Raw genomic sequence first — 27,272 nt, forward strand, 5'->3', positions numbered from 1 at the left:
AAGGGACAGCTGGGGTGGGGGTGGAACCTGGCCTGCTTGCCCCTGAGGCCCACTGCTCAGGCGTCCTCACAAAGCAGAGCAGTGTGCTTGAGGGAGGCTGTGTGCTGGCAGAGCTGGGGCTGCTGATGAGCACAAGGAAGGAGGCTCCGGCAGGGGGTGGGAGTATGCACTCTGTCCCCCTAGGCCACCTAGAGCCTGCTGGGAATGGGGAGGCCCAGCTGGGAGAGGGCAGGGCCCAGGGCTGGCAAGTCAGAGTGGAAGGCGCGGCAGTTATTTATAGGACCCTGACACATGGCCCCGATGGCACCACATTTGCCTGGTGGTCAAGGTCTCCCAACAAAGTGGCTGTGTTAGCCTCAGCTGGAGCCAGGCCTGTATGACCAGTCTTTATCCTCACGGCAGCCGTAAGAAGAGCTGTAAGAAGAGCTCTCACACAGTGCAAGGGAGGAGCAGGTGCCCTGGGAGTGGGGCCCACCCGGGTGCCTCCCAGCTTCCTCTCACCTCCCCCCTTCCCCAGGCCCCAGCCACCCATTGCTCCCCTCCCCCCACATTCTGCATTTCTGTTTCCTCATCTTGGTGTCCATCTCTCTGTCCCTGGGTGTCTGAGGACTCTTCCTCCCCTCTCTTTTGTCTGTGCCCACACCCTGCCCCATGTCGCCTGTTCCTTGGCCTCTCCCTATCTGCCTGCTCTGTGTCTCTTTCCTCTGAGTTTGCACAAGGCTTTTGTACCCGCCTACCCTTGGAGCAGCTTGTCCCTGAACCTGAATTATTGATGGAGATGGTTCACCCACTGGACGGAAGGCTCCTGAACCAGGCATCATCTCTGGGAGCATGTCTGTAGGGGCTCAGGACATTTGGCTAGGGAACGTGGGCACGGAAAGATTGGAAGCATGGCCTCCAGACTTCCCTGAGCTCTGGGGGTCCCGGCTGGGCTGGGGCCTGGGGGTGAGCTGGGTCCCCACTCAGCAGAGCCCTGCTGGCTCATGGCAGGACTCAGAATGAGGCAAAGGCAGTTTTGCCCAGGGGCCTGCAGACCAGGATGTGCTCACTGGGCTACGTGGGGCACGGAGGGTGTTCTGGGAGGGTCCTTGTGGGCTGAGGTATGGGGCGAGAGTGAGCACAGGAGGCCAGCAGCTCGCTGACCACGTCCCTCTCCCTGGACCAGGCAGTTTGGATTCAGCTTGTCCCTTACAAGCTGTGTGACTTTCACGATGTGAAGAGAATGTTTCTGTCCCTCCTTCCTGCCGGAACCTAAGGCCAGGCCTTGCATTGTTCTTTTTCCATGAGTTTCTAGAATCCTTGGGTCCTCCCCTCAGTGTTAGGCCTCTTTCTTACTACAGGAGAAGAGACTACAGGAGCACGTCAAAAAGGCAGCCTGCATGGGCTTGGCAGGCAGGCAGTCCTTGGTTTCCCTATAGGACCTTGGGCAAGTGGCAGGACCTTCATCTATAAAGTGTGGTAATAATGGTTCCTCTGTGCTTATTTGTGTTGGAGAGTAAAGCCTTGGACGGTGCCCGGCACATAGCAAGTGCTCACTAAATGCCAGCTCTGTGGGGCAGGGCAGTACAGTGAGGCCACCCTGGAGCCTGCCGTCCCTGCCTCGGCCTGCTTCCCAACCTTCTCCCTGTGAGTGTCCATTACAGGCCTCTACAGACAGCTAATCCCTGCTGAGCCCTTAGCTGATCAGGGCTTATGATGGTGTGCGTGCGTGTGCATGCCTGTGTGTGTGTGTGTGTGTGTGTGTGTGTGTGTGTGTGTGTGTGTTTAGAGGGGCAGCTGGCGGCAGGGGAGGGAATCAGACAGCTCTGGAATGAATATTAACTTTCCTACAGATAAACTCGGTGGCCCTGGGTAAGTTATTCCCCCTCTCTGGGCTTCTTCACTTTGGCCATCAGTAAAGTGAGGGGGGTTGCTCATCCGTTCTTTAATTCATGGAAGGAACATTGAGCACCCACTATGTGTTGGGCACTGTTCTAGGGACAGGGGGTAGAGGGCTGAGAAAAACCAAGCCCCACCCTCAGGGAGCTGACATTCTAGCTTGGGGAGACGGTAAAGAAACAAACATGTGCTGGCAGGTGGAGTGGGTTCTGAGAACTGGGCTCAGCGTTTCCCGAGCATCCCTTAGTTACCACTGCTGAGGACTCAGGTGTGGATGTGAACATGGGCTCTCACACAGTGCAAGGGATTGGCCAGGGAGAGGCTGACTGGAAGCTTCTGGGCTCCAGGTAAGAGGGCACCTGGAGGAGGAAGGCTTTCCGTTAGATGTCACCCTTGGATGTTGTGTTTCTCTAAAGACTCTTTGGGAAGAGTTTCTTTTTGGGACTAAAAGTGCAAAGGAAAGGATGCCCATGCTAAAACTGCTCAGCAGGGCACTGACGGAGGACAGGCTCGGGCAGCTTGGAAGCGGGGCAGGGGCTCTGGGTTTGGAATGTAGAATGAGGGGGTCAGAGGGGCCACTGAAAGAGGAGGAGGTAGGCACCAAAGATGACCCAGACTTGGGGGTGGATGTTTGTAAGACTTTTTAGGAAGCTGAGTCTGAATCTCTCCCTAGCATTACTGCCCGTGGGCAAGACTCATTGACCTCTCGGAGTCTGTTCCGTCCCTTGGTATCGGGGTGTGTGCCTTGCGGGGTGCTGTGCAGATTAAATGCACGGGGCTCACTATTTCCCAAAGGAGCTGGTCTTGTGCTGTGGATGGGACACCCTCGTGGGAACTGGCTGGCACCTGGGGGTGCTGGTGCCTCCCCAAAGGGGCTGTCACCTCCCAAAGAGGTCACTCACTTCAGGCAGAACAGACTCCATGCTAAGGGCTGACAGGGGTCAGGGCTGGGCAGTTGAAAAGGGAAAGGCAGGCCTCTTCTTGTTCCGAGGGAAGAGTTGGTCAAATATTAACTTGATAATAACAGCCATGGTTTACTGTGTACCTGCTGAGTGCCAGGTGCTTGGTGAAAACTCTCATCTCCACTGCAACCAGGTGAGGTCATTATGATTCCCATTCAGCAGATCAAAACACTGAGGCCCAGCAGTCGTATGACTTGCCCACGGGCTCTCCTGGTCAACTATCTGGGTTACCAGGTCTCTGGCAGAGATGTGAAATGAGATGTGAATCTCTAGTGACCCCTGCTGACCCCTCCTGACCAGGAAGGCCTTGTCTATCAGGTGGATCATCTGACAGATTTGGATCCCCAAGACCTTCTTCCTCCCCCATTAAATGAGTTTTGGGGGCTCTTGTCCCCTCTGTCTAGCCGTACACTTGGGGTGTGACCTTCACTCTTATGGGACATGTGGTGGGCTCTGGGGTGTGGAAACTGCCGGAGGTTTCCTGATGTAGCCCAAAGCAAGGGTTTCTGCATGCAAATAAGGACTAATGAGGCAATGTGGTGTGTGTTTATGTGAGCGTGTGTGTTTTCCCAAATATAAAAGCTGTATCCAGTTCATTCAGTGTAAAGAAACACTCTCTATTCTGAGATTCTGTCTACTTTTGTTTGTATTATTGTAACAGTGTTTCTTTTATGAAATGATGTTAATAGAGTTGTTTTTTAATGTTATAGAGGAGGATATAGTCATGCAATTGACCATACACACATGCTGGTCTTTTCCTGGAGTGGAATCTGAAAGTCTGGGACGTACTACCCACCCCTGGGGGTGGGAGGGGGGAGGGGGACCTTGCTGCCCAGCTCCACACAATTGCTCTGGTGGGAGGCAGGTCTCCTGGGTGCAGGCTTGAGGCTGGCCCAGGGCAGCCTGAGGCAAGCTCCCTAGAATATCTGCTCCACGAGGGTGGGTCCCGCCTCCTATGGTAGCTGTGGCACCTCCAGCTCAGCACATGGCACGTGCTCAGTGCATAACTTCTGCATGGGTGCGTGGATTTCTCAGGCAGGGCTGGCCAAGGCCTGGGAGATGCCCTGAGTGTTCAGGGTGCAGGGTGGGTGGCGTAGGAAAGCCAGGACTGCAGGATTTCAGGCCTTCAGAGAGCAGAAAAGGCCAGAGTTAGAGCTCAGGGCTTGGAGTCAGATGGAGGGGCACCTCCTGCGCCATGCAGGCCATTCCGAGGGACCCAGGCATCACAGTACCGTCTCCCCCAGTAAAATGGCCCAGGACCATGGCGGGGCGAACCTGAGCCAGAGGCTGCAGAGCTTGGGCCCAGAAACCGGGAGTGGGCTGGCGCCCTGCTCGGGAGCCCTGCCTGGCTTTAGGCCAGATGCCAGAGAGGACGTGGCCTGGGCCTCCTGCCAGAGTCTTCTTCCAACCTGAGAAAGCTTTTAGGTGACACAGGCGCTGGGGATCGCTGACCTGGGGGTCTGTGTGGTTTGCTGAACCCGCGACCTCGCTGTTAGGGCCGGCGAACTGCTGTCCTCAGCCCCAGCCCCGCTGCACTCTTTGCTGGACCTCCTCCCTCTGCTTCCTGGACTCACCTTCAACCACACTGCAGTGCGGATGGGGTGGGATTGGGGGCCCAGCATGGGTGGAGGGGGGGGGTTGGAGCCTGGCTGCGGGGATGGCCTCAGGGCACTGAGAGCCTCTTGGTGCCCTGCGGGTGGGCATTTGTGCCCCCCCCATGCTGTGTCCAAGCCTGAGGCGATGCGCTGCCCCCCCCCACCGTCCCCCCCAAGGGCAGTGAGCCACGGCCGCCTCCACCTCTGCAGCACCAGGGCCGCAGTGTCTCTGGGTTGTGCCCCACAGGCTGGGAGTGAGTGGGCGGCTGCCAGCCACAGAGCCACAGGGCTGTAGGGAGGGACTCCTTGCGGCTGGTGCTGGGCCAGTGCTCCGAGGTCTTCTGGGCCCCTGAAGGCTCCCTGTTCCTGGCTCCCAGGGCACCTTCGTAGGGACGTCCCTGCTGGCTCCGTGTTTTAGATGCCTCTACCCACACTGAACTAGCTCCCTCAGCTTATTTTTCCGGCTGTCCTTCCCCTGTCTGTGGCTTGCCCACTGCGGGCCAGTATGCTGAGGTGCGGCGGGTGCTGAGAGAGAACCTGCCCTGCCCTCAAGGGGCTCCCAGTGCCCATCACGGCACTCGGGGGAGACTGAGGGCAAGGGCACTGGTGCCCTGGACATGAGAGCCTCTCATCCACTTGGGGCAATCAAGGAAGTCTCCTCAGAGGAGGTGGCACTTGAGCTGGGTTTGAAAGGCAGAGAAGGTGGGTTGTGGGGTGCGCAAGGATGTTTCTGGCAGCCTGTTGAGGGTGGCTGGAATGTGTGTGAGTAAGGGTGGTGGTGGGGGGTGGAGCCCGAGACTGAAATGATAGGTGGTGGGGGGTGGGGGGGAGCAGGCCCCGGAGGGCTGGGAGGGACCCCAGACCCCTATGCACCTCAACCTGCTTATCTTTCTTCCTCACGTGTTGCCTGAGCCATGGGTCTGTCGTCCTGTCTGGGCTTAGCTGAGGACCCAGTGTCTCACTGGCCAGGGCCCAGGGAGCCCCCCCCCCCCCCCCCCCCGGCTTTGAGGAAAAGGAGCCCCAGGGTAAGTCCTGCATCCCCTGAGGGAATGGCCTCTGGCTTGGCCAGGCTGGGATCCAGGTGTGCCCGGGAAGGGGGCCTGGGGTAGGGCTGCCATCCTGGAGTCCACCCTGTCAGGTGATGTCTGCTCCCCAGGCTTGCCGGAAACCGCACAACGTCTTATACTCCCTGCCTCACATGTGTCCCTGCTTCTGGGTTTTGGTTCCCCAAGGTGACACTGAGGGTGAGTGGCACCTCTAGGTTTGGAGAGCTTAACAGCCCGGAGGGGCCATCATGGCATCAATTCACCCTCTCCAGGCAGCCCTGTGGGCTCCGCCCTTCGTGGCCAGGCCACTGGTCAGATGGCCACGTGGGGGTCCCCTAGTTCCTGGGTTGGAGCAGGGGGGTCCTCAAGGGAGGAGGGGTCGTGCCAGCGGGTGGGGTCTCTGGCTGTCAGCGCAGACTGCAGGGAGAGGAGTGGACAAAGGAACAGTACTGTTGTATGGATGGAGGCCCAGGGGCGGCTCTGGCTGGCGAGGCGGTTGGCCTTCTGCTCCCGCCTGTGGCTTGAGGGGCTCTCAGAGGCTGTGAGGCCGGAAGGCAGATTGGGTAACGGGAGAGCCTTTGTCAGACTGGCTGCTTTTCCAACAGCTGCTGCTACTTTCTTTGGACCCTCTGCTCAGCTCAGCCTCTCCCCAGGACTGTGGCCAACATGCCTGAGCCCTGGACGAGCCTGGGCCCACCATTGGGCACCAGGGACAGACCTGGCGCAGGCAATCTGGGCTGGAAGAAACCCCGCAAGGGGCCCCCCCCGCTCCCTACCCCCATCCACTATAGAGCCTCTATTTCTCTGCTCTGAGGGGGCATCATCACTCTGCCAGGACATGATAACTATCTTGGGGGTCAGATACAGGTGGGGGTGATGCAGGTGCTAACCTCGGGCCCCGGGCACTGGCAGTGGAGTAAGGGCAGAGATTGAACTGGGGTTAAGAGGTGTGTGCGGGGAGGAAGACAGACCCTAAAAGAGAGGATGGAGTGTGGCCCCAGTGACCGCTTGCCTACTCTGCAGGCCTGGGCCTCTCTGCAGCCCCGTTTCCTCCTCTGTAAATGGGAACAAGAGTTCCTGCCCCACAGGCTTGTGTAGAGGGTCCAGGAGGAAGTGAATGTAATCAATGCCTGGTCCCTGGTGGGAGCTGACACATGGGTTTTTTCCCAGGGAGCATCTTGGGGAAGCACCTGAGAACCCACACGTATGGACCATTCTGGCTTTGGTGTTTTGAGCTGTTTTGCTTATGACAGGATTCTTGACATTGAACTGTGGTGTACTTTTTTCCCCTACTTTTTTTTCCTGTATTGGCTGAAAAAGCTAATTTGGGAGGTGGTGGTATCACCTCCTGGAGGAGGGGAGTCAGAGCCCCCGAGCCAGAGCCCGATTGAAGGAGGTGGTGGTCGGGGGAGGCAACTGGTTCAGGTGGGCTGTGCTTTCAGGGACTGGGCGAGGGGCACAAAGCTGGGGTCAGAGGTGAGGGGTCGCCCATCATTCGTTCATTCGAGGAGCCTGATGTGCAACGGAAGACTCCAGGCTTGAGAGACTTGGGCTGAACCCTAGCTCGGCCTCCAAGCCTCAGTGTGCCCATCTGGGATTTGGGAAGCATGAGACTCTCCTCTCCATGAGACAAGGTGAACCCGGGGACTCCTGTAAGTGCTAGTGGCAGAGCTGTGTCCCTGCTGGCTCCAGCTGGCTCTGGAGAGTTTAGGAGGGAGCACAGTCTTCCTGTCTCTGTGGAATTTTGTGATTTATGAGGAACACTTATACCCGCCATTTTTCATTTTATGCATTGTCTTGCTGACCCGTGAGGTAGGCAGGACTGGATTATGGTTCCATTTGGCAGGTGAGAACACTGATGCTTAGGGAAACCCTGGGATTTCCTCCCTTCCGTTCATCAGACTTGGCCCCAGGTTGGTCTTTCCCAGGTGCTGCCACCCCCCTCCCTAAATCCAGGGCTAGGGAGAGACTGCTGAAGTGCACAGGTGCATGTCTAGGCATGGGGTGCACGCGCGTGCGTGTGTGTGTGTGTGTGTGTGGTGGGGAAGGCGGCCCCTGGTCGCCCCAGGAGGCTGGCACACCAGAGGAGAAGGTAAAGCTGCAGAACTGGCCCTTCCCCTGAGTTGGGGGGTTTCCTCATTGCCTGGCATTCGCCAACCAACTTTACAAGAGGTTTGAGTGTGGCTGTCCCCAGGAACCAAGGGACCTCAGAGGGTCAGGTTTGGAGAGAGCGGGTCTGATCCGCACTCCCTGGGGAGCCCAAAGGTAGAGGGGGAGCTGAGCACAGGCACCATCGCTCCCACCTCCCATGAAGAAAGAGCTGGGGGGCCCTGGGGCAGGGGAGACTTGAGGATGAGCTAATTGCTGCAAGTGTGAGCTGAGTGAGTCGTGATCTAAAATGAGAGACAAAATCCACAATTCATTGGATGCATTTGCTGAACCTGGGACAGGACCCAAATACTGTTGTTTTTCTGAAATAGTAAACCAAGCCAGGGGTTTATTTATTTGTATCCTCTCTCCACCCCTCAAGGATTCAGTCTAACAGTCTGTCCTGGCAGTGGGCTTGGCTCAACTAGAATGTCACTGACCTCCCCAAGTTGACTGCCTCCCCCTCCTGGCTGGGTGGACTGTGGGTCTGGAGGAGGCCACAACCAAGGGGGGGCCCGGGGCCCAGGCTGTGGATTTGAGGGGGGCCTGCTCTGGATCTGGTGGACCAGTGGGGGCTTCCTCCTCGTGTCTGGTCCTGGCACTGCTGGCCTAGCACACTGCAGAAACTACCTGGAGGGCAGGGCGGGAGGGCTGAGTCAGCACTGTGGGAAACCCACAGGCAGCAGCAGGACGGGACCCGGCGGCTGCACCCCCACCGGTGCCACTGCACTCACAGGTCACCCTGTCCGCTATGCACCCCAGGACACCTGGGGAGGCTGCCACCATGTTCTCCAGCTGGTGCAGTGCTACCCCCGAGCCACGCGGTGGGGAGAGAGGCCTCTGCACAGCCACGTGCTCTCAGCACATCCTGAGACCTGGGATTCTAGCTTGTGCTCTCTCTCCCCCGCTTTTTTAAGAAAAAGAATTTATCTACTTATGTAGCACAAGCCAGGGAGGGGCAGAGAGAAAGAGAGAGAATCCCAGGCAGGCTCCTCACTGCACAGAGCCTGACATGGGGCTTGAACTCACGAACCGTGAGATCATGACCTGAGCCGAAAGCTCAACCCACTGAGCCACCCAGGTGCCTCTCCTTCCCCTTACCTGGGCCTTGGTCCAGGCACTTAGCCCCTTCCGCTATGGTTTGCTCCTTCATAGAATGTGGTAACCATCTTCCCTGTTTCACCCAGAGTCTTGGGGGGTGAAGGCTGGTCCCGTGGTGAGTGTGATCCTGGCATCTGCACCTAGTAGACACTTAATGCTAAGTGAGTTGGAGTGTAAGGCTCCAGTGCAGAAGCAACGGGAAAGGTTTTGCAAAGCACCTTCTCTAGTGTGGCAAGGTGGCAGGCTTGGGTTCAAATTCTAGCTGTCCTCCTCTCAAGCCCTAGACTTTGGGCAAGTTACTTACCCCTGAGAGCCTCAGTTTTCCTATTTGTGAGGATTAAATGGAGAATAGTGTCTCCATTTCACACCAAGCGTACTGGAAGTTGGCGTGCCAGCTTACGGGCTCAGCTCTACACTGGGGCGGGGGTGGCTGAGGCACCTTAGGTGTGTGTGGGGTGTTCGACTGTGCCTTGGCACTCTGTGTGTGTCCTGTTGGGCTATCCTGGCTGAGTCCAGGGCATGCTTGGCCCACCAGTAGTGCAGGAGTCCAAGCCCAGCTTGGAATCCAGATGGTGGGCCTGAGGGCTCCGGGGAGGATGGAAGGAGGCATTGCTTGGAGAGGGCCTCATGGGGGCCAGGTGACTTTCATCCCTCCCACCCTGACTCCTTCTCCTTGTAGGCAACAGAATCCCTTCCAGCTTTTAGAAGATCTACAAGTGTCCAGAGCTGTAGCAAGGGATGGTCAGGGACCGACCTTCAGAATCTGGGGTTGGGCGTCCGTCCAACTTGCCCGTCTCTGGACAGCCTTCCCCTTCAGTACGCAAAGTTGCCTCCTTTGGCACATTCCTGTGATTTTTTTTTTTTTTTGAGAATTGGTAACTCTGCCTCACTGTTCAACTTCCCCTTGGTGTTGAATTGTGTTTCTCCTGGCAAAGAGGGCCCCAAGGGAGGAAGGGGCAGTAGGCATGAACCCAGCAGGCATAGAGGGTGTGCTGGTGTTTGCTATGATTTCTGGGGGTCTCTGCCACCCCTCCCTGTCCTCACTGCATCAGCCTTCTTGGAGACTTGACTGGGAGCCCGGATGTGTTGAGTGAAGGGATGTGGGTCAGATCCCTAGGGTCCCTCCGTACTCGGTGAGACAGGGACTCCTGTGCTGATGGTCTGAACAAGCCCTGGGAAGCCGAAATGGATGGGCCTCTCACGGTGACCTGGTCCTCGCCTCCCTCCTTTGACTATAGAGGTGGGACACCGAGACCTGGAGCGTGACGACCTGTCCAGGCCTCTGGCGGCCCCTGAATGATCCCCCTGAGCTGCCCACTGAGCCAGTGAGGCCTCTAGGCCCCTGTTCCTGCCCACTGCATCTGCTGGGGCTGGGGCTGGGGAAGATAGCACCTTCCCCTTTGGTACGCCCCTTGCCCATCCTCTCTCTCTAGCCTCCCCTCCCCCACAGAAGCACTGAAAAGCAGGTGCAAGGTTGTCAGAAGGAAGTCTGAAGGGGCGCCTGGATGGCTTAGTCGGGTGAGTGTCCGACTCTTGATTTTGGCCCAGGTCATGATTCTGCTGTTCGTGCATGGAGCTCGCTTGGGATTCTCTCACTCCCCCTCTCTCTGCCCCTCCCCTATGTGACACACACACTCTCACTCTCAAAATAAGTAAATAAACTTAAAAAAAAAAAAACAAAACAGAGAAGGAAGCCTAGAAAAGCCTGCCCTGGCCCCTGAACATTCATTCCGCCTGCCAGGGGCAGGGGCGGCCATGTGGCACTCCCTGGTCTGTCGGTGGTCCCACTTTCTTCCCCCACCCCAGGCTTCACCCTTGACCGGATTACCTGGTGGTCAGCCCCTCCCTCCCCTCTAGTCCTTTCCAACTTCTCCTGCCTCCACTGGTGGAATGCAGCCGAACTAGACTTGCTCCTCTGGGGAACCATGAACCAGCCAGTCCCCGCCCCTTGATTCCCAACTGTGAAGTTGGGGGTCTGTATGGTGCCCTCATGGGTACTGGGGACTTGTGGATGGTTCAGGGCTGTGGCAGGGGAGTTTCCAGGCAGATGAGGGCCTGGGAGTAAGCACAGGGCCTGGGGTGAGGGCCCCCCTTCCCCTGACTACTGGGCCAGGGGTGCTTGTCAGCACTTTGGTGGCTGGACTGGGTGGGAGCTATTTAAAGGTGATTCCAGGCATCCACTCCCTTGAATAACAAAAATAACAACAGTAGCCAAAATAGTAGCAATAATGTGTTTGAAAAAAATACCACTATCTTGTCTCCTTTAGGTGCTATTTATTTTTTAAGTATTTATTTTTGAGTGAGAGAGAGAGAGAGAGAGAGAGAGGGGATGAGTGGGGGAGGTGCAGGGAGAGAAGGGGCAGAGGATCCAAAGCAGGCTCTGTGCTCACAGCAGAGAGACTGATAGGGGGCTTGAACTCATGAACCATGAGATCATGACCTGAGCTGAAGTCGGACACTCAACCAACTGAGCCCCCCAGGCGCCGGTAGGTACTATTTAATAGTTACAGTTTCACAGATGTGGACACAAAGCATTCCAACAGGTGAAATAAATGAATGACCTGTTTACGTACTTAGGTTGAACTTCTCTGATAGGAATAGATGTAAGTAAAGGGCTAAGGACATCCAGTGGGGCAAGTGAGCCTCTGTGGCGGAGGTGGAGTCAGGGAAGGCTGCCTGGAGGAGGTGATGTGAAATAGCAGCATGGGCTGGTATCACTAAGGAAGTAGGGTTTCCTGATGGAGATTTGGGGGCCCCAGGGCTGGCCTTTGCTTGGCCCTGATGCAGGTGGGTGCTGGCAGGGACTTCATCCTCCCTTTCCGCCGGCCCTGGCTTCATGCTGTGCTGAGCTGCGGGCTTTTTTTGCACAGGCTGTTCCCCCACCGAGCTAAGCAAGCAGCTGATGAGGGGTTTGTGGGAGGCCGTGCACTGGAGGGACAGATTCCACCCCCTCTGTTGGTGGCCAGTGTCCTAGAGCCTGGGGCTGAGAATAGCACCCACACTTGCATGGAGGGGACAGGTGGGGCGGGGTGGTGGCTCTGGGGGTGGTTGTGCTGACATCTCTGAACAGGTGGTGTGGGGTGCTGGGCCAAGGGTGGGGTCGTTCCTGTCCTCTGCAGGCCCCACCCAGAATGACAGGAGGCCAGCAGGCGGCCCTGTGTCACTCACATGCCCTGGCTGTGAGCCTTCTCTGGACCTCTTCCTGGGGTGGGCTGCATCCCAGTCTCGGGGCCAGCAAAGTCAAGGTGCATCAGGGCTGCTCATGGGGGCTGCCGCTGGTCACAAGAGGCCAGTACTCTTAGCTGCTGTTCGGTTTCCTTGGGGCCTTTACCATTTTACCCTCTTACCACCAGAGGGGGCCAGGGTAAGGGGGTGGCTTGCAGGATCCTAGCAGAGCTGGGGGGCGGAGGGTGCTGCTGGGGGGAAGTGGGGTGGATTGGTATTTGCTGTCCACCAGGAGCATCGTGCGTAAGCCTGCGTGAGTCATGGGGAACAGGTGCGCTGGGCGGCAGGCACCGGGAAAGTCATGTGTGGGCTGAGGGTGGGAGGGCGGGGCGGGGCCGAGGTGGGAGAGGCCGCCTGAACTTTCTGGCCTGGGTGTGAGGAGTCCCAGGTTAAGATGAGGGGAAGGGGACAGAAAGGAAGTCACCTACTCAAGCACACCGCATCCTTAATCCTCCCATGAGGGAGAGGTCTTGGCTCCATTTTACTGATGGGGCTCAGGGCTTAGAAAGGTGTACTCCCTACGTACGGTTTCACAGCCTGGGCCTGCTCCCTGAACCTTCTGCCCTGAGTCCTCTCCCCATGGAAGAGGTCCTTAGCCGGAGATGCTCCTCCCTCTCTCCCTCCCCTTGGCAGCTCTCCAGACCAGACAGACACTCTGAGCTGGCCCTCCGGAGTAGGAGTGACGGAGCGGGGAGGTGGGCAGGGAATGAATGCAGAAGCCTGATGCGGGGTCTGCCCTGGCTGCCCTGGGCTTCCTGGCTGTTGTGTCCCCACCTCCCTCCTTGACATCTCTGGGCATCTCAGACTCACCATCTCCAGTGATGACAGCTCCTTCCCTCTTGTCACTCAAGCCCTGGAGTCTTCTTCACTTCTCTTAGTCACCCCACATTCGGCCACTTCTCACCATTTCCTGCTCTTGCCAAACCAGCTTTGGCTCTACCTGGGTCACTGCAGACACCTTTGAAATGGGCTTCCTGCTCTGTGAGTCAGATCACAGCTCCCCGGGCTTCCTATTCCATGGAGAGCGTCAAAGCCAGAATCTTCCAGGAGCCTGCAGCTAAGGCCCTGTGGTCTGGCCCTGGCTGCTAAGGCCGTGTGTGCAGTGGTTAGAGCAATGGCCTCTGGAGGCAGGCTTGGGGTTTGGATCCCAGCCACCCTGCTGGCTGGCTGTGTGACCCCGGAGAGATTTTAAAGCAGTGCCTTGGTTTCTTGCTCTGGACTTGCTCTTCCCACCTCAGGGCCTTTGCCCTTGCTTGCCCTCTGCTTGGCAAGTTCTCTCCCCTTCATCAGGTCTCAGGTGTCACTTCCCTGAGCTGCTTCCTAAGAACAGCACTTCTTTGGCCTCACTCTTTCTGTGCATTGCTGTGTTTTTGCTCAGAGACTCTTGTATTACCACCAGACATGCCTCCTCTTTGGAATGTTGGCTCAGGGACTTCGCTTTGCCCCCTGCAGAACAGAGCCAGGCAGGCTGGGGGAGGGTGTCCAAGGTGAGCCCCAACCCAGGGGGCCAAGTCCCAGAGTCCATGGGGTAGGGACTCCTCACTGTGGAAAGTCTGGGAGGGTCAAAATCAAGTGAGAGCCCTTGAGGAGGGAGCAGCTTGGGCTGTCCTGGAAAAGTTGGTGAAAAGTTCCTTTCTCCCATGGGAATGTGGCCTGGGTGAGGTGGAGTGCTGTGTGGGGAGGTCTGGATAGTGGGTGCCTTCTGATTGTGGAAGGGGGTGGCCAGCCTTGGTCTGGGTGGTTCTAGCCCTTCCAGAAGCCCTCCGACCCACTGTGGAAGCCTCCTTCTGCTGTTGACTAGGGATGGGCTCTGCCTGGTGGGTGACCCCTGAGGGGAGGGGAGTCGTCCCAAGCCTGGGCCCCTCTGGCCCCCTTGGGGCTGTAGTGCTTCTTTTGGCCTAGACCTCCTCTTGGCTGACTTTTCTATCTTAGCCCTGAGATCACGGGCTTTGAGCCTCAGTTTCCTTCCCTCTTCACACCTCCCTCTTCTCACAGGATTCGGAGAACACTTGTAAGCCTCTTGGATGCCTTTGGCTGAGTGACTGCTGCTGATTTGTGGTTTCCACCTCCACTCTGGCAAGCTCAGCTGGGCCCTTCCGGGCTCTACCCGACCTCTTCCCCCTCCGGACGTGGGCTCCTGCTGCCTCTGCTCCCCTGTGCTCTGTTCTGGGCTGCTCCCATCTCCCTACCCCAGCCCACCCTAACTTCCTCTGGGCTCTGGGTGGCCCTACCCTGGCTGCTGGCCACAGGCTTATCTGCTGAACAGGCTGGAATTTCAGGTCCCCTGGGAGGGGAGGGGAGAGGGGAGAGGGGGAGGGGCATTCTGGTCCACAGTTGCCTGGGGTGAGGGCCTTCCGGTCCACCTGGACAGATGGGTGTGGAGGAGTAGGAGACACCCCCTCCAGGCTCCCTGCCGTCTCAGGGGTTAGGCCTCCAGCCCCAGGATGGACCACGTCCTCAGGACTCTGTGCATTCTGGCTTTTGACCAATCAGATCTCAAGGCAGTGTGGTGGGGCCGATAGAGTTAGCGGGCCGAGTTTTTTTATGTATCCAGTTAAGGACGTAAAAAAGAAAACCAAACATCACTCTTTACTCTCACCAGTGTTTTGTAAGGGAAAGGGAAAATTGCTGAAAGAGGAAGGAGATGATTTTAGACTGACCGTCTCCCAAGCAAGGCCAGTTGACTTCCTCAGCCAGGGGCCCACAGAAAAGGATGATGAGTCTTTGTGGCCTGGTGTCAGGGGCCAGTGACTTCCAAAACACCAGGACCTGTGGGCGTGAGGCAAGGAGCTTTCTGGGATGGGGGAGGGGTGGGCGGGTGCAGCCCAGCCTCTTTCAGGTTGGCCAGGAGGAACCTGGAAACGTTTTTCTAGTGTTGTATTTCCTTGCAAAAGTCTCGACAGCTTTGCATTCTGCTACGCGATCTGTCTATGTTGGTTATGTCACAAAAGCGCTTCCATTACCAGTTACATCTCCGGAAGGCGGCAAGGATGCAGCAGCAGGATGAATCTTTTGCAGTAAACCCTGCACGTGCTGCCTGTTATTGCCGGGCATCTGGGTGCCTCCCACTTGAGAATGACAAGTGCAGTCTGGGCTTTGGAAAACCATCAGGTTTCGGGGGATCTCTCTGAACCTCAGTTTCTTCATCTATAAAATGGGACAATAGCCCCCACCTCAGGATGTCCTGCTGATCTGAGCCCAGCTGAAAGCGGGGGTTAGGGTGGTGGGCTTCTCTCAAGGGGGGGTCCTTGGACCTTGCACCCTGGGGTCATGCTTTGCAATGTGATCTTTGTGGAGCTTAGAAGGAGGGGTGGTTGTGGTGCCCTCGGCTGGAGCCTGCCAGGAGCCTGGCTGGGGAGGGGAGCCCTTCAGAATGTGAGGTGAGCCGACAGCATTTTTCCCCCTGGGAGGAAGGCAGGATGTGAGACGCCTGTCCCCAGAGCCAGTCTCTCCTGCTACCACCTTGCAGCCAGCCTGGGGAAATGGAGGTCCTAGGACAGCGGTGTAGAGAGACCAAGAGAAGGGATGCAGGCCCCTGGCCGGGCTTGTCTTTTGGGGGCTGCAACGTGTACGTGTGTGTGTGCGCGTGTGTGCGTGCATGCGTGCGTGTGTGTGTGTGTGTGTGTGTGTGTGTGTACGTTTGGGGGTAGAGAGAGGGAGCTGGAGTCTAGAGGCTCCCTCTCGTCCCTGAGACCCACCTGCCTGGGGCTGCCGGGCCTGTTCCTGGCCTGGAGCCCATCTTGCCACCCTCAGCTACTGTCGGTTTCCCTTTCTCTGGTTTTCTCTCCATTTCCCCTTCCTCATTCTGGGTTCTCCTTGCACAGTGTCTCCTGGCCTCAGCTCTGCTTCTTGCCTGGCTCTGTGGCCTCCTTGTGGTTCCCGCTGCCTTCCCACCATGCTGGGGGGCGACCAAAGGGCCGTGGGAGGGAGCCCCATCAGGAAGTGTGTGCGAGTGTGTATGCACAGACATGGGGGTGAGCATCAGCAGGTGAACGTGTGGGTGCTGGGTGTGCCTGCCGCCTGTGCATGGGAGCCTGTGAGTGTGCACACGGGTGCTGCGTGGGGGGCTTGAGTGCCAGGGAGCATTCTTGCCTCCTGGGGATGGAATGCTGTTCTTGGCTCTTGCCCAAGGCCAGTGTTTCCACATTTATCTTTCTTAAAAAGTCTTGGAGCCTCCGGGAAGTTGTAAGGGGAAGCCTGATGTGCGGCCAGCCTGGCTCTGCAGGAGGGCCTAGGAGTTTCACTGGCCAGGGCAACTCTGCCGCGTGTTCCGGACTTGCTTTGTGGGACCCTGGGCTCTGCTCCCAGGCAGGGGCCTGAGTGGCTTCTCCCTCCTGCTGGCCACAGCTGGGCTGGAGTGGGGCCCAACTCCTTCCAAGAGAGGTCAGGCCCCTCCTTCTATCCCTTTCCTCTTGGTCCCTGCCTAACCCTAAGGCACAGCAGGAGCTCTGAGGCTGCTAACCATGTCAGACTAGTCACTGGGAGACCACCAGCCTCTGGGGGAAGTGTTGCTGCTTGCTCTGAAGGCAGAGCCACCTGACTGCTCTTCAGGGAGCTCGTGAGGCTCCCTGGAGGGAGGGGCAGACTTTGCTGGGGCTGGATGCTACATGAGAAGATGGAGCTATTTCCTTGTGCCCAGGGTCAAGAGCCACACTTCAGGGGTGGCACCCCATGGAACGGACCCAGGAGTCAGGAGCCCTTGGGTCTAGCCTTGGCCAGGCCACAGGCCACCTCAGCACTCTGTCCTTCTGTCTTCTTTCTCATTAAGTGGGAGTGCCTTATGGCCACGTTAGAAGAAGAGGCCAAAGAAGGAGCTCAGCCTGCAGCACAGCGCTGGGAAGGGTTCAGCAAGGCTGGTGGGGCATCCCTGGGCCAGACTCAACTGTTGGAGGGGCCCATTGTCTCTGCAACCCCAGCACACTCAGTCACTGGCTAGAGTAGGCCCATGGGTGGTGTGGCCTTGGCTGGAGCGCAGTGATGGGCCCAGAGGTATAGTTCATTTGCCACAGCAGATGAGATCTGAGCCACGCTTGTTTACAGCCACAGCAAAGCCACAGAGTCCTGGGTGGCCAGCCAAATTACTTAATGTCTCAGCCTTACTTTTCTTATCTCTAAATTGGGGGTACGAGTGTGCAGCTCAGGACATGGCCTAAAGATTAAGTGAGATACTCAGGAGGAAGGATACTCAATAGCAATGAACACACCTCCCCCTGAAGACAGCCAGGCTCCTTGGAGAAATGGTGGGCTTTAGGGGCATATGCAGGTGGCAGTGAGTGCTGGGCTTGGGGGCCTACCTCTGTCCTCTCCTTCCTTGCTCTCTTGTGGGTGCTGCTGGGGTCCCACCCAGCTCCTGGGTTGTGGAGGGTCTGAGACAAGCATGGGGACAGGTTCAGGCCACTAGTGTCAGAGCCCATCAAACGGGTCTAAGGGCTCGCAGCGTCAGCGCGGGGGACCGGAAGGCCAGCTGTGCAGCTCCTTAGCCTGGCTCACCCCAGCTGTGTGTGGGAGAGAGTGTGGAGAAGGAGGCCTCCAGGCCCCATCACAGAAAGAAAGCCCCAAGGTGTTGGGGGTGGGGGGGCGGCGAGCCAGAAACCCGGAAGCCCATGGGCAGAGTGGGCAGAATATGCCAGATTGGCATGTCTACCCTGGGGGAGGGGGCAGCTCTGGCCTTTCCCCCCTTGAGGTGTCTCCCTCAGAACAGAGCCCAGTTGTGTGTGCTGAGCGACCTGTGGGAAAACCTGGCCTTCTTTCTGCCTGCCCATCTGTCTGTCTGCCTGTCCTGCCTATTTGGGAACCTGTGTGTAAGGTGCAAAGACGCGCATCCTGTGACTGTGGTCCCCTGACCGCAAGCTCTCCTGGGAGGAAGCTGTGAGGTGGCAGTGCTCAGCCCCCCTGGTGCAGCTCACTTCTCTGCCGACCCTGACAGAGGCAGCGACCGGGCAGGTGCCGGGAGGAGATGATGAGGAAGGTGAAGGCTTGACAGGGTCTCAGCTGGGTGGTGGGTTCTTGCAGGGGAGCTGGATGAGTCTCCCCACTACCTCTCATGTTGTGAGTGTGTGTGTGGGGGTTGGGGTTTGGGGGACGCACTGGGTGAAGTGTGGGTGGGTCCCCATCTCAGCTGGCTGTGTGAGACGCCTTTGCAGTAGCCATGACAAGGGGTGCCGTAGCTGCTGGAGGAGCCCCCGGCTTTCCTGCTTGGCCCAGAGCCTGGGGACCAGGGCTGATTGGGAACATGGACCTTGCCTCCCTTTGGGCTTCCCTCCTGGGGCCCTGGACTTGGCTCTTCTCCCCAGCCTTGGGTTCTAGAAAGCACTTACTCCTGCCATCTGCCATGCCATTCAGATGTGAGCATGTGTCCCCACAGTGCAGGGGAAGCCAGCCCCTCTCTGGAGGAAGGAGACGTTAGGGTCCCCCCCCCCCCCATAGGGTGTTGTCTAGGATTCAGGGCTCCAAGCAGGGCCACCCACTGTAGCCCAGTGGGTGAGTGCCTGCAGACCTCTTATCCACACTGTATCTGCGGGCTGGAGTGTGGTGTGCTGGGTGGGGTCTACTGGGTTCCCCTCCTCCAGTTTCGGAGGTTAGGAGCAGCAGAGCAGCTCAGAGCTTGCTCCTGGCTGTCAGACCTTAGGCCACAGGGCCTGATTTATCCACACTCACCTGCCACCTTGTCACATGGCAGTGAAGACTCTTACCTACAGGAGGGAGCATTTGGTGTCTGTAAAGTGCTTTGCTCAGTGCCTGGTGAACAGTCAGTGATGAACTGCTCCTAGTTCAAACAAGACTGGCCCTGGGGGGACCTTCCTGTTCCTCTGGGTTTGGTGGTCACACAAGCATGGCTGTGTAGAGGCACATGTGCCTGTCCCCAGGAGGCCCCAGGAGGAGAGGTGAAGGTTTGGCAGGACTCCCCATACCGGGCAGTGGGAGCGGGGTGCTCTGGGCTGTGAGAAAGGCCACAGCAGAGAGGCTGGGAAGGGGCCCCTCCCTCCTTCGAAGCTCCCCCTGAGCCCTGGTGAGCCTCCTGCCCTGCACAGGGAGGGGCTGCTGGCCCCGGTTCACAGCGCAGGCTCACTGAGGCCGAACTGTGTGTGGATGTTGTCGCAAGGAGGTTTGTTTCTGCCACCAGCTGCTCCTCTCCACCCTGCCCTGGACTGTCCCTTCTGAGGACGTCAGCTCCACTGCTCTCGGGCTGGGCTGAGGATGTGTTGAGAAGAAACAGGGGCACTGATGAGGCTTTCCGGGCTGCTGAACTGCCCTCCCTCCCTCCCCCGGGCTAACACCAAGGTGTGGCAGGGTCTGTGCACCTCTCCTCTGCCCCATCGTGAGAAAGGCTCTCTGTGTTTATTACAAAGGGAGACACACGTGACAGGAGCGTAAGTGTGACACTGGTGTGTCTGGGGCTCTCCCCCTACATAACCCTGGACAGACCATGGGAATCCTGCCTCTGTCCCCACCTCCTGCTCATCCTATAAGGCCATCTTCATTGTCCTGCATTCTCTGGGCCCCTGGGGGCCAGGCCTCTCTGGATGCCCAGAGTCCCCCAGCCACTCTCAGTAGTCTGTGTGTGAGCTAGGCACAGGGAGGCCCCACTAACCGCGTATTGAATGGGCGGAGCACCTGTGTCCCTAAGGCCTGTGGCCTTGGCCACGCTTGCCTCCTGGTGAGCAGAGGGCTAAGTGTGTGCAGGTGTGTCCTAGTGAAGGCATTGGATGAAGGGGGCTGAGTGTGTGCATGTGTGTCCTAATGAAGGCCCTAATGAAGGGGGCTGGAGAGAGTAGCCCTGAGGCCTCCCCTGGGGACGGGGACAGATCTCAGCATGGCAGAACAGCTTCAGGTGGCGGGGAGGGGGTGGGTCGTGGTCTGGGCTCCCCAGCAGTCGGTCATAAAGGTCTGTTAGCCAGCGGCTGGGCCATGGCAGGAGTTCCAGTTACAGAGGTTGGAAAAAAGGAAGCTGGTAGTGGGAAGCTGTGGGATTTTTACCGGACTGAATTTTGTCTTTGTCCTTACTCCGAGGCAGGGAGTGCTCGGCTTGCTTTTCCCTCTAGTAGCCACACCAGCAGCACCTTGAGAGTGGGAACCCACGCTGTGTGACCTTCTGTCACCTATAAAATGGGGTAGGTGCAGGGGGGGATTAACGAGGCCAAGGCCAGCATTCACTCACTGGGCATTTTCCTGAAACACAGCCCTGCAGCCATGCCGTGGTTACCGTTCATGGTGTGGACAGGTTAAGCAGTTAGCCTGAGGTCACGTGGAGCCAGGAGCCTACCCCACCTTCCTGAGCTGGTCACTCCCCTGCACACGGCCCCTTCAGGCTTGGGACCTGCTGGAGTGGACCTGGGTTATCCAAGACCGGTTCTCAGGTCATGTGAGTGCCAATCCTAACCCTCATCCTAATGTTGACCTTTCAAGGTCAGCTTTCTGTCTGTGTGTCTGGCTGAGTACTTTCTGTATGCAACCCTCCCATTTTGCATAAGAGGATACTTAGCCTTAGAGATGGGATGTTCTGTTGAAGGTCATGGCTTAGATTAGCCAGCAGGCACCAAGAACAAGTTGTGCGTCTGCCCTGTGCCCAGCCCTTTGCAGGAACTGGGAACATGTAAAAGGCTGGACACTGTCTCTGACCTCAGACTGTTTGCATGGCTGGGGCAGAGAGCCAGAGGCAGACACTTGGGCACATCCCACAGCAGTGAGGAGGGTGGGTCCCAGGCCTTCAGTGGTGCAGAGTGTTGTTGGGGAGAGAGAGGGCAGGGGCAGCTTTGCAGAGGTATCATACGAGCAAAGTTTTGAAGGGTGAATAGGAGTTTACTGTGTGCGCATGCATGTATGTTCAGTGTATGTGCGCCTGAATTATGTCTCGTGTCTTGGGATGCTATCAGTCTGGGCCCAGTGTGGGGGTTGTTAGGTGTTAGGCTTGGCCCCCAATTGTGTGAAGGTTGCTCTGAAGGCCTTTTAGGAGATTGTTGTTACTCGACTATGCCAGGTACAGACACATGTTTTATAGATATGAGCCTTAAGGTGGGTGCTGGTGTTCTGTTTATTCATCAGACAACGCACTTGAAGTTCAGAGAGGAAGTGCCTTTTCTAAACAGTCTTCTCACTGCCTGGCATTGCTCACTGTGGCTGGCCGTCCTCAGGCCTGCAGGTGTCCCTGGTGGGGAGCCGTCTGGGTGGAGTGCACTGCCAGTTGGGGAAGTGGGGCCGCGTGTGCGTGTCTGTGCAGATCTGGGGGCTTGGAGCCCTCAGGAGCTCTGGTGGCAGGATGGGCACTGGGGACCTTTTGCTGACAGAGTACATCTCCTTGGGGAGAAGGGAGACAGGGGGGTAGACAGGGCCACCTTCCCAGTCTTCCTGTCTCGAGGGCCAACCAGGCCTGGACCCTGTTCCCTGGGAGCCTCTTACTGTCTCTTGTGGCCTCTCTTGACTTCTGGAAGTTCTTTCCCACCTGGTGTTCCATTTCTGTCTTTGGAGGTGGTGGGGCCAAGGGGCCGGTGTCTGATAGGGGGTGAGTCACCTACTCAGGCTCAGTGCAGAGCAGGCTAGGTGCCTCCACAGCTCTGCCCTGTTTCCCCAGGACCAGCTGGGTATTGCTGCCAAGGGAGGAGTGGGGGAGCCCGTGGACGGCGGGAAGTGCCGAGTTTCTTGCTCACGGGGGTTTAGTTTTGCTCTTTTCCTCTCACCTCAATATCAGCCTGCAGCTGCCCTGGCCTGATAAGCCGTGTTGTGACCATTATAGCACAAAGTTGTTGGTGGGCCGCCCTCCCATGCCCACCCTGCTCCTCCCACTGCCCACGTCCTCCCCCAGCATCCTCTGTGACTTCTGGTCACGTTGAGCTATTCTGAATTTCCTGGTAATGTTCCTCATCTCTCTGGTCTCCTCGCTTTGCTGCACGCTCTCCCCGGCCGTCTGAGCTGCCACTTCCCCCAGGAAGTCTTCCCTGATTGCTGAGGCTGCGTGGGATCCCTACCCCGGGCTCCCACAGTCCCATGTGCTTCCCTGTGTCTGGCTGGATCCATGTCTGATTGATGTCTGCTGCCCCAGCAGAGATGCCCATGGCTGTTGTACACAGCAGGCACTTGACGAGATGGCTAAACGTTCTCCACGCGGACAGTGGGTCTGAGAGCTGACAGACCTTGCCGTGGTCCCCGAGCCAGCTGGACAGGGTGCAGCAGGACAGCATGGACCATCCCACGTCCAGTCAGGGCTGGGAAGGTCCGGACTCTGTTCTGGGACAGGGCCTCCCTTGGTTCAGGCCACCTTTTCTCCCTCTACCTGCCACCCCCACCCACTGCTACCTTTCCTTCTCATTCTTGTGGGGTTGTGGCCACTGCCTCTGCTGAATGTCTCAGCGGGGTCCTCCTGTTTCCTGTGGGGGTGCTGTAAGTGGCGGGGGGGGGGTTCTCTGCCTTCCCTGTCTTCCCATAAACCCACCTTGTCTCTGCCATAGCTTTCCCTTTCGGCACCCATCTTTCATCCGTCTCTTTCCCGGCCCTCTCCTCCCCTGTTGCCTTCACCCCTCCTAGCTTCCACCTCCCTATCTCTCTCATCATACTTCCTCTCTGGCTCCTGCTCCTCCCTCTTTAGGTCTTCCCCCCCTTCTGGCCTTGGGTCTCTCTGCCTTAACCCATCCATCTCGGCTCCCCCCACACAGCTGAGAAAGCACAGTGTGACTCACCACGGGGAGAGTCCACCTCTGAGATGTCTAGCTGGGAGTAGAGCGGGTGGCTGCAAGCCTGTGTGTGTGTGTGTGTGTGTGTGTGTGTGTGAATGCATGTGTGTGAGTGTGAGTGTGGGTGCCAGCAGTGGGCCTGGCACGGCCTGCTGGGCTCTAGAGAAGGGAGCAGGGTGGCTGGGGCAGGTCACATCTGAAAGTCTAGTCAGATTGGGACACAAAGAGCCTGACCCCCAGCCACCCTTTGCTGCCTTCCTTGTCCTGGGGCTGTTCTGCTCCTCCCTCTGGTATTCACAAACTCCCAGCCCAGGAAATGGAGTCATGTGGGGGAAGTGGGGCTGCCCTCACCTGGCCCCTCTTGTGCTCAGCTCACATTTTAGCTGCCAGGGTTGGGGCAGAGCCCCCAGGGTCGCAGTGTGAGATCAGCAAGGAGGGGGCCCTGACCCCACAAGCTGCCTTTGGAGCTCCCCTCCTCCTTGTTTCGGTCACTACAGCAAACCTGACCTAAGTTCATCCGCTTGGCCAATGGGAGAGCCCTGGATAGAGGATGGGGAGGTCTCAAGACTTGATGGACTCAGGGTTGCCTTTGGGGATCCTAGCAGCCACGAGACCTTCTGATGGTCCTAGCGCCCTGGGCTGGGTGATACTGGCGGCGGGCCTCCAAGACCCTGGTCGGGGTGAGGGGGCTGTCTGTGGTATTGGCGATCAGGCACTCTTGGTTTCGCACTCACTTTCTCATGGTAACACTCCCTTCTCTGTCTGCCTTGGCAGGTCCTCCAGAAACTAGGGAAGGCAGACGAGACAAAGGATGAGCAGTTTGAACAGTGTGTCCAGAATTTCAACAAACAGCTGGTAAGTGTGGGTAGCCTTTGGCCTTAGGGAGCTTGTGCAAAATGGAATTGTGGCTTCCAGGTAGAAAATGTCAAGAGCTGAATTTATGGAGTAAGAGAGCGTGGAGCAGGGGCCCGTGCGGGCTGATGAGGTTACAGAGGACTTCCTGGAGGAGGGAGCAGTGGTTCTGGACGTAGTCCATGGGAAAGAAGAAGGAGGCCTGGGGGATGGGGGTGGCGTTCAGGTGGGAGCAGGCAAGGGGTTTTGGCCACACTCTAGAAAACCTTGAACGTCGAGGCAAGTGGGAGCTGAAGAAGCTTCTTGGGAGGAGAGTGGCATTTGCAGAGTGTACTGTGGGAGCAGGGCAGACAGGATCTGGTGTGAGCAGCTGCTAAGCATGGCCCGGTGTGCCTCCCAACATCCCTGTAAGGTATCCGGTGTCATCGTGCCCTTTTTATAGATGAAGCAGAAAGGCTCAGAGAAGCTGGGTAATTTGTCCAAGGCCATCTTGTTTTGGGAGTGGATTTAGATCCATACTTGTTTGGTCCCAAAGACTACAGTGGCACTGTTATCAGGTCGCTTTGCATAGGTCAGAGACCAGTGACAGAAGGGGCTTAATCACATTGGCAGCCTGGGGGCAGTGGTTCGATACAAGAGAGGACTTCTTGTATCTTCTTTTTTTTTTTTAATTTTTTTTTCAACGTTTTTAATTTTATTTTTGGGACAGAGAGAGACAGAGCATGAATGGGGGAGGGGCAGAGAGAGAGGGAGACACAGAATCGGAAACAGGCTCCAGGCTCCGAGCCATCAGCCCAGAGCCTGACGCGGGGCTCGAACTCACGGACCGCGAGATCGTGACCTGGCTGAAGTCGGACGCTTAACCGACTGCGCCACCCAGGCGCCCCCCCCCCCTTTTTTTTTTTTTTTAATTTTTTTCAACGTTTTTAATTTTATTTTTGGGAACTTCTTGTATCTTCTTGACTGAAGGACCCTGAATGCCTCAACTGGGACGTCCCTGAAACTTTTTCCTCACATGAATCTGCTGAGTCTAGAATAAGCCACTTCTGTGGCTGTGTCTGAGGACATAGAAGTGGGGAATGAGATGACCTTGGTGACTCTCCCCTCCTGAGGAAGGGCTGAGGTAGTAGGAAGTGAGGGAGAACTGGGCCGTGGCCCCATGGCTTCTGCAGGCCAGGCTCAGTGAGTGACAGATGGGGGTGGAGGCCAGGAGAGGCCACAAGGAGTGAGAAACGGCATGGGGGTGGGGTTAGGGCCTAAGCTGTCCTGGGAAAGGGGCCAAATAGGCCCAAACCAGTCTTCTTCCTCCTCCTTGTTCATGTCTGAGGCCACTGAAAGCACTGAAGGTGCCCACCAATGCTTCTGCAGCTGGAATGCAACCTGGAGGAGGGGGTCCTCTTTGGAGAACTTTGACAATTCACTGGCTGGGGGCTGGGGACCATGCTGGGAGATGGCTGGGGTGACAGGGGAGGGTCAGGGAGCATATTGGGAGAGTTAAAGAGCAGCTAAGGAGGTCAGAAAGCAGCTGGGAGAGGTTGGGGAACATGTTGGGAGAGGGTCTGGAGGCATGCTGGGTCAGAGTTGGGGGCATGCTAAGAGATTCCCAGGGAGCATGCTGGGAGAGGGCCGGGGGCATGCTGGGAGAGGGCTGGGGACATGTTGGGAGAGTCCCAGGGAGGATACTGGGAGAGGGCTGGGGGCATGGTGGGAGAGGGGGATGCAGAGAGCAGCTTGAAAAGTCCCCAGGACCAAGTTTATCCTTGCCTGCCAGAGGAGCTCTGTTGAAAGGTTCCTTAGGGCAGGGATAGAAGCCCTCATGGCTGATTGTCCCCCAGGCCGCTAATGGGAAGTGTTTCAAGGCCCCAGTAGGTGCCATGACAGAGCCATGTGACCCTGGGTGAGCCCCTGCTCCTTGGGCCTCAGTTCTCTCACCTGCAAAATGGAGGCTTGGCTAAGAACCCTGAAGTCTTTGCTTCTTTTTCTGTCACCTGAAAGCTCCAGGGGTCCGTCCCCTACTCAGCTGGCTTCCTCAGGTTGTGGGATGCTCTGAAAGCCCTTGGGGGAATCAGTGTTGCTAGAGTACCTACTATAGACTAGGCACTAGACATTAACCTTGCATTCTTGACTATAGACTAGGTACTGCTTGTATTTTACAGACACTAACCTTGCATTCTTGAGGCGGATGCTGATATCCTCCATTTTACAGATGGGTACTTGAAGCTCAGAGGGGTTAAGCGACTCTTCCAAGGGCACACAGTGGTGTGGTGTCCAGATCTGTCCACTCTCAGGCACCCCTTCTGGAGCTGAGTCCCAGGCCTGAGGACAGCTGGCTGGGCTGGAGAGAAGGGTTAGGGCTCCTGAGCTGGGCAGGGGGTGATGGGGCTGCCTCAGAGCAGGCTGGGCTGTATGGTGGAAGGAGAAAAAGCACAGGTTTGGGATCTGAGGTTCCCTGTGGTCTGGCCCCAGTGTAATGACCACAGCGTTGCTTTCCACTTTCGTCCCTCACAGTCACCCTCTCTGGGCCCCAGCTCTGGACAGGGAGTCACTCAGTGATCCTTGGGCTCAGGGACCAGGCAGTGAGGCCAGAGTTAAAGATAGCCAGTGCGGGTGGCAGGCATGGAGTGGTCACTTGAGCTGGGGCTCTGTCTGTCCTCAGATTGGGGAGGGTGGCTGGCTTTTCAGGGGCCAAGCAGGAGGGGGTGGATTTGAGGTCTCATTTGAAGCTTGGGGTGACCCTCTCTTGGGGTTTAAGGCAGCCATGCAGTTCTGGATTTGATTGGTGTGTGGGGGTAACTGGGGCCCTGGGCTTGGGTGACCCCAGGAAAGGCGGGGTGGAGTCTGAGTGTGGAAAGTCTGGAAGCTGAGTGTTCTCCTGCTCTTTATCTGGGAATACCAAGCAGAATGGGCCCAGTGCTAGTCAGGGACTAGGATGGCTGGGAATATGGGTTTCAAGGCAGCAAATCTCCTACCTCTCCCTCTGGATGCCCTAGGTGAGGGTGTAGGTCACCTGGCTGTCGCCGGCTCTCACAGGGGCACATCAGAGCCCTTCCTGGCCCCACTTAGGAACTGGGGAACCCCAAAGGGCCCATTCACCTCCTCCACTACCGCCCCGCAGCTCAGGTCCAGCTCAGGCCTTTCTGGAAGCCATCCTGGGTCCTCCGGGTGGGCCATGCTCTTTGTCCTGGGGCCACCTGTAGCTTGCACCCCAGGGCTCATTGCTGCTGTTTGCTTTTCTCGCCAAGGGGGCACAGGCCTGATTCCTTCTCGTTCTTAGGGCCTGCTCGGCTGAGAGAGGGCATCTCTGGCTATTGAGTTATGATCCTCTGAAACTGACTGCAAGCAGCAAGAGTCAGCCAGAGCCAGAGAGGGTCCATGTGGGAGCCCCCCGCACTCCCTGGGAAGATAGGAGCTTAGGTCTTCAGACTACCGGTCGGGGCTGATGTCAGGGAAGGCTGGGAGCACCCTTTGAAGGGAGGGATATGGGGTGCTGGCCAAGCCACCCCCCATGCAACTGCCCTGGGTTTTGGTACTGGGTAGTTGTGTCCTTCCAGAATCCTCTGAGTCCGGAGCCCACAGAGCCAGGCTGGAGGGACTGTGCTTTTGAGCTTTATTCTTCCCCCAGCTGCTCCGCAAGGGGTGTTAGAGCCCTGGGAACCTCCAGAGAGTTGTTTCTTGGATGCTCTATTAGGGGGTGGGGGTTGAGGGAACCAGTTTGGGAGCAAACACACAGGTTCTGTGTTGGCCTGAGCGCTGGCCTGCATGGGGGAGGACTGTGTCTGGTCCCGGGGACTGACTGGGGAG

General features: G+C 57.5%; 1 protein-coding gene across 19 annotated transcripts in view; it reads left to right on the forward strand.

Annotated features, from left to right (window-relative positions):
* BIN1 (bridging integrator 1) overlaps positions 1 to 27,272 on the forward strand; it is a 55,560-nt gene that overhangs the window by 3,508 nt on the left and 24,780 nt on the right. For 15 of the 19 annotated variants that reach the window (XM_040474767.1, XM_040474766.1, XM_040474770.1 and 12 more), the window contains exon 2: positions 23,394 to 23,474. In XM_040474767.1, coding sequence (XP_040330701.1) covers positions 23,394 to 23,474 — 81 coding nt within the window. Of the gene's footprint in view, positions 1 to 5,037; positions 5,138 to 5,347; positions 5,461 to 17,831; positions 17,924 to 23,393; positions 23,475 to 27,272 lie in introns of those variants that run through there. The other 4 variants (XM_040474764.1, XM_040474765.1, XM_040474768.1 and 1 more) reach the window with 3 other exon arrangements.

This window comes from Herpailurus yagouaroundi, unplaced genomic scaffold (genome assembly GCF_014898765.1).
Source record: "Herpailurus yagouaroundi ecotype Mexico unplaced genomic scaffold, PumYag 140, whole genome shotgun sequence".
NCBI lineage: Eukaryota > Metazoa > Chordata > Mammalia > Carnivora > Felidae > Herpailurus > Herpailurus yagouaroundi.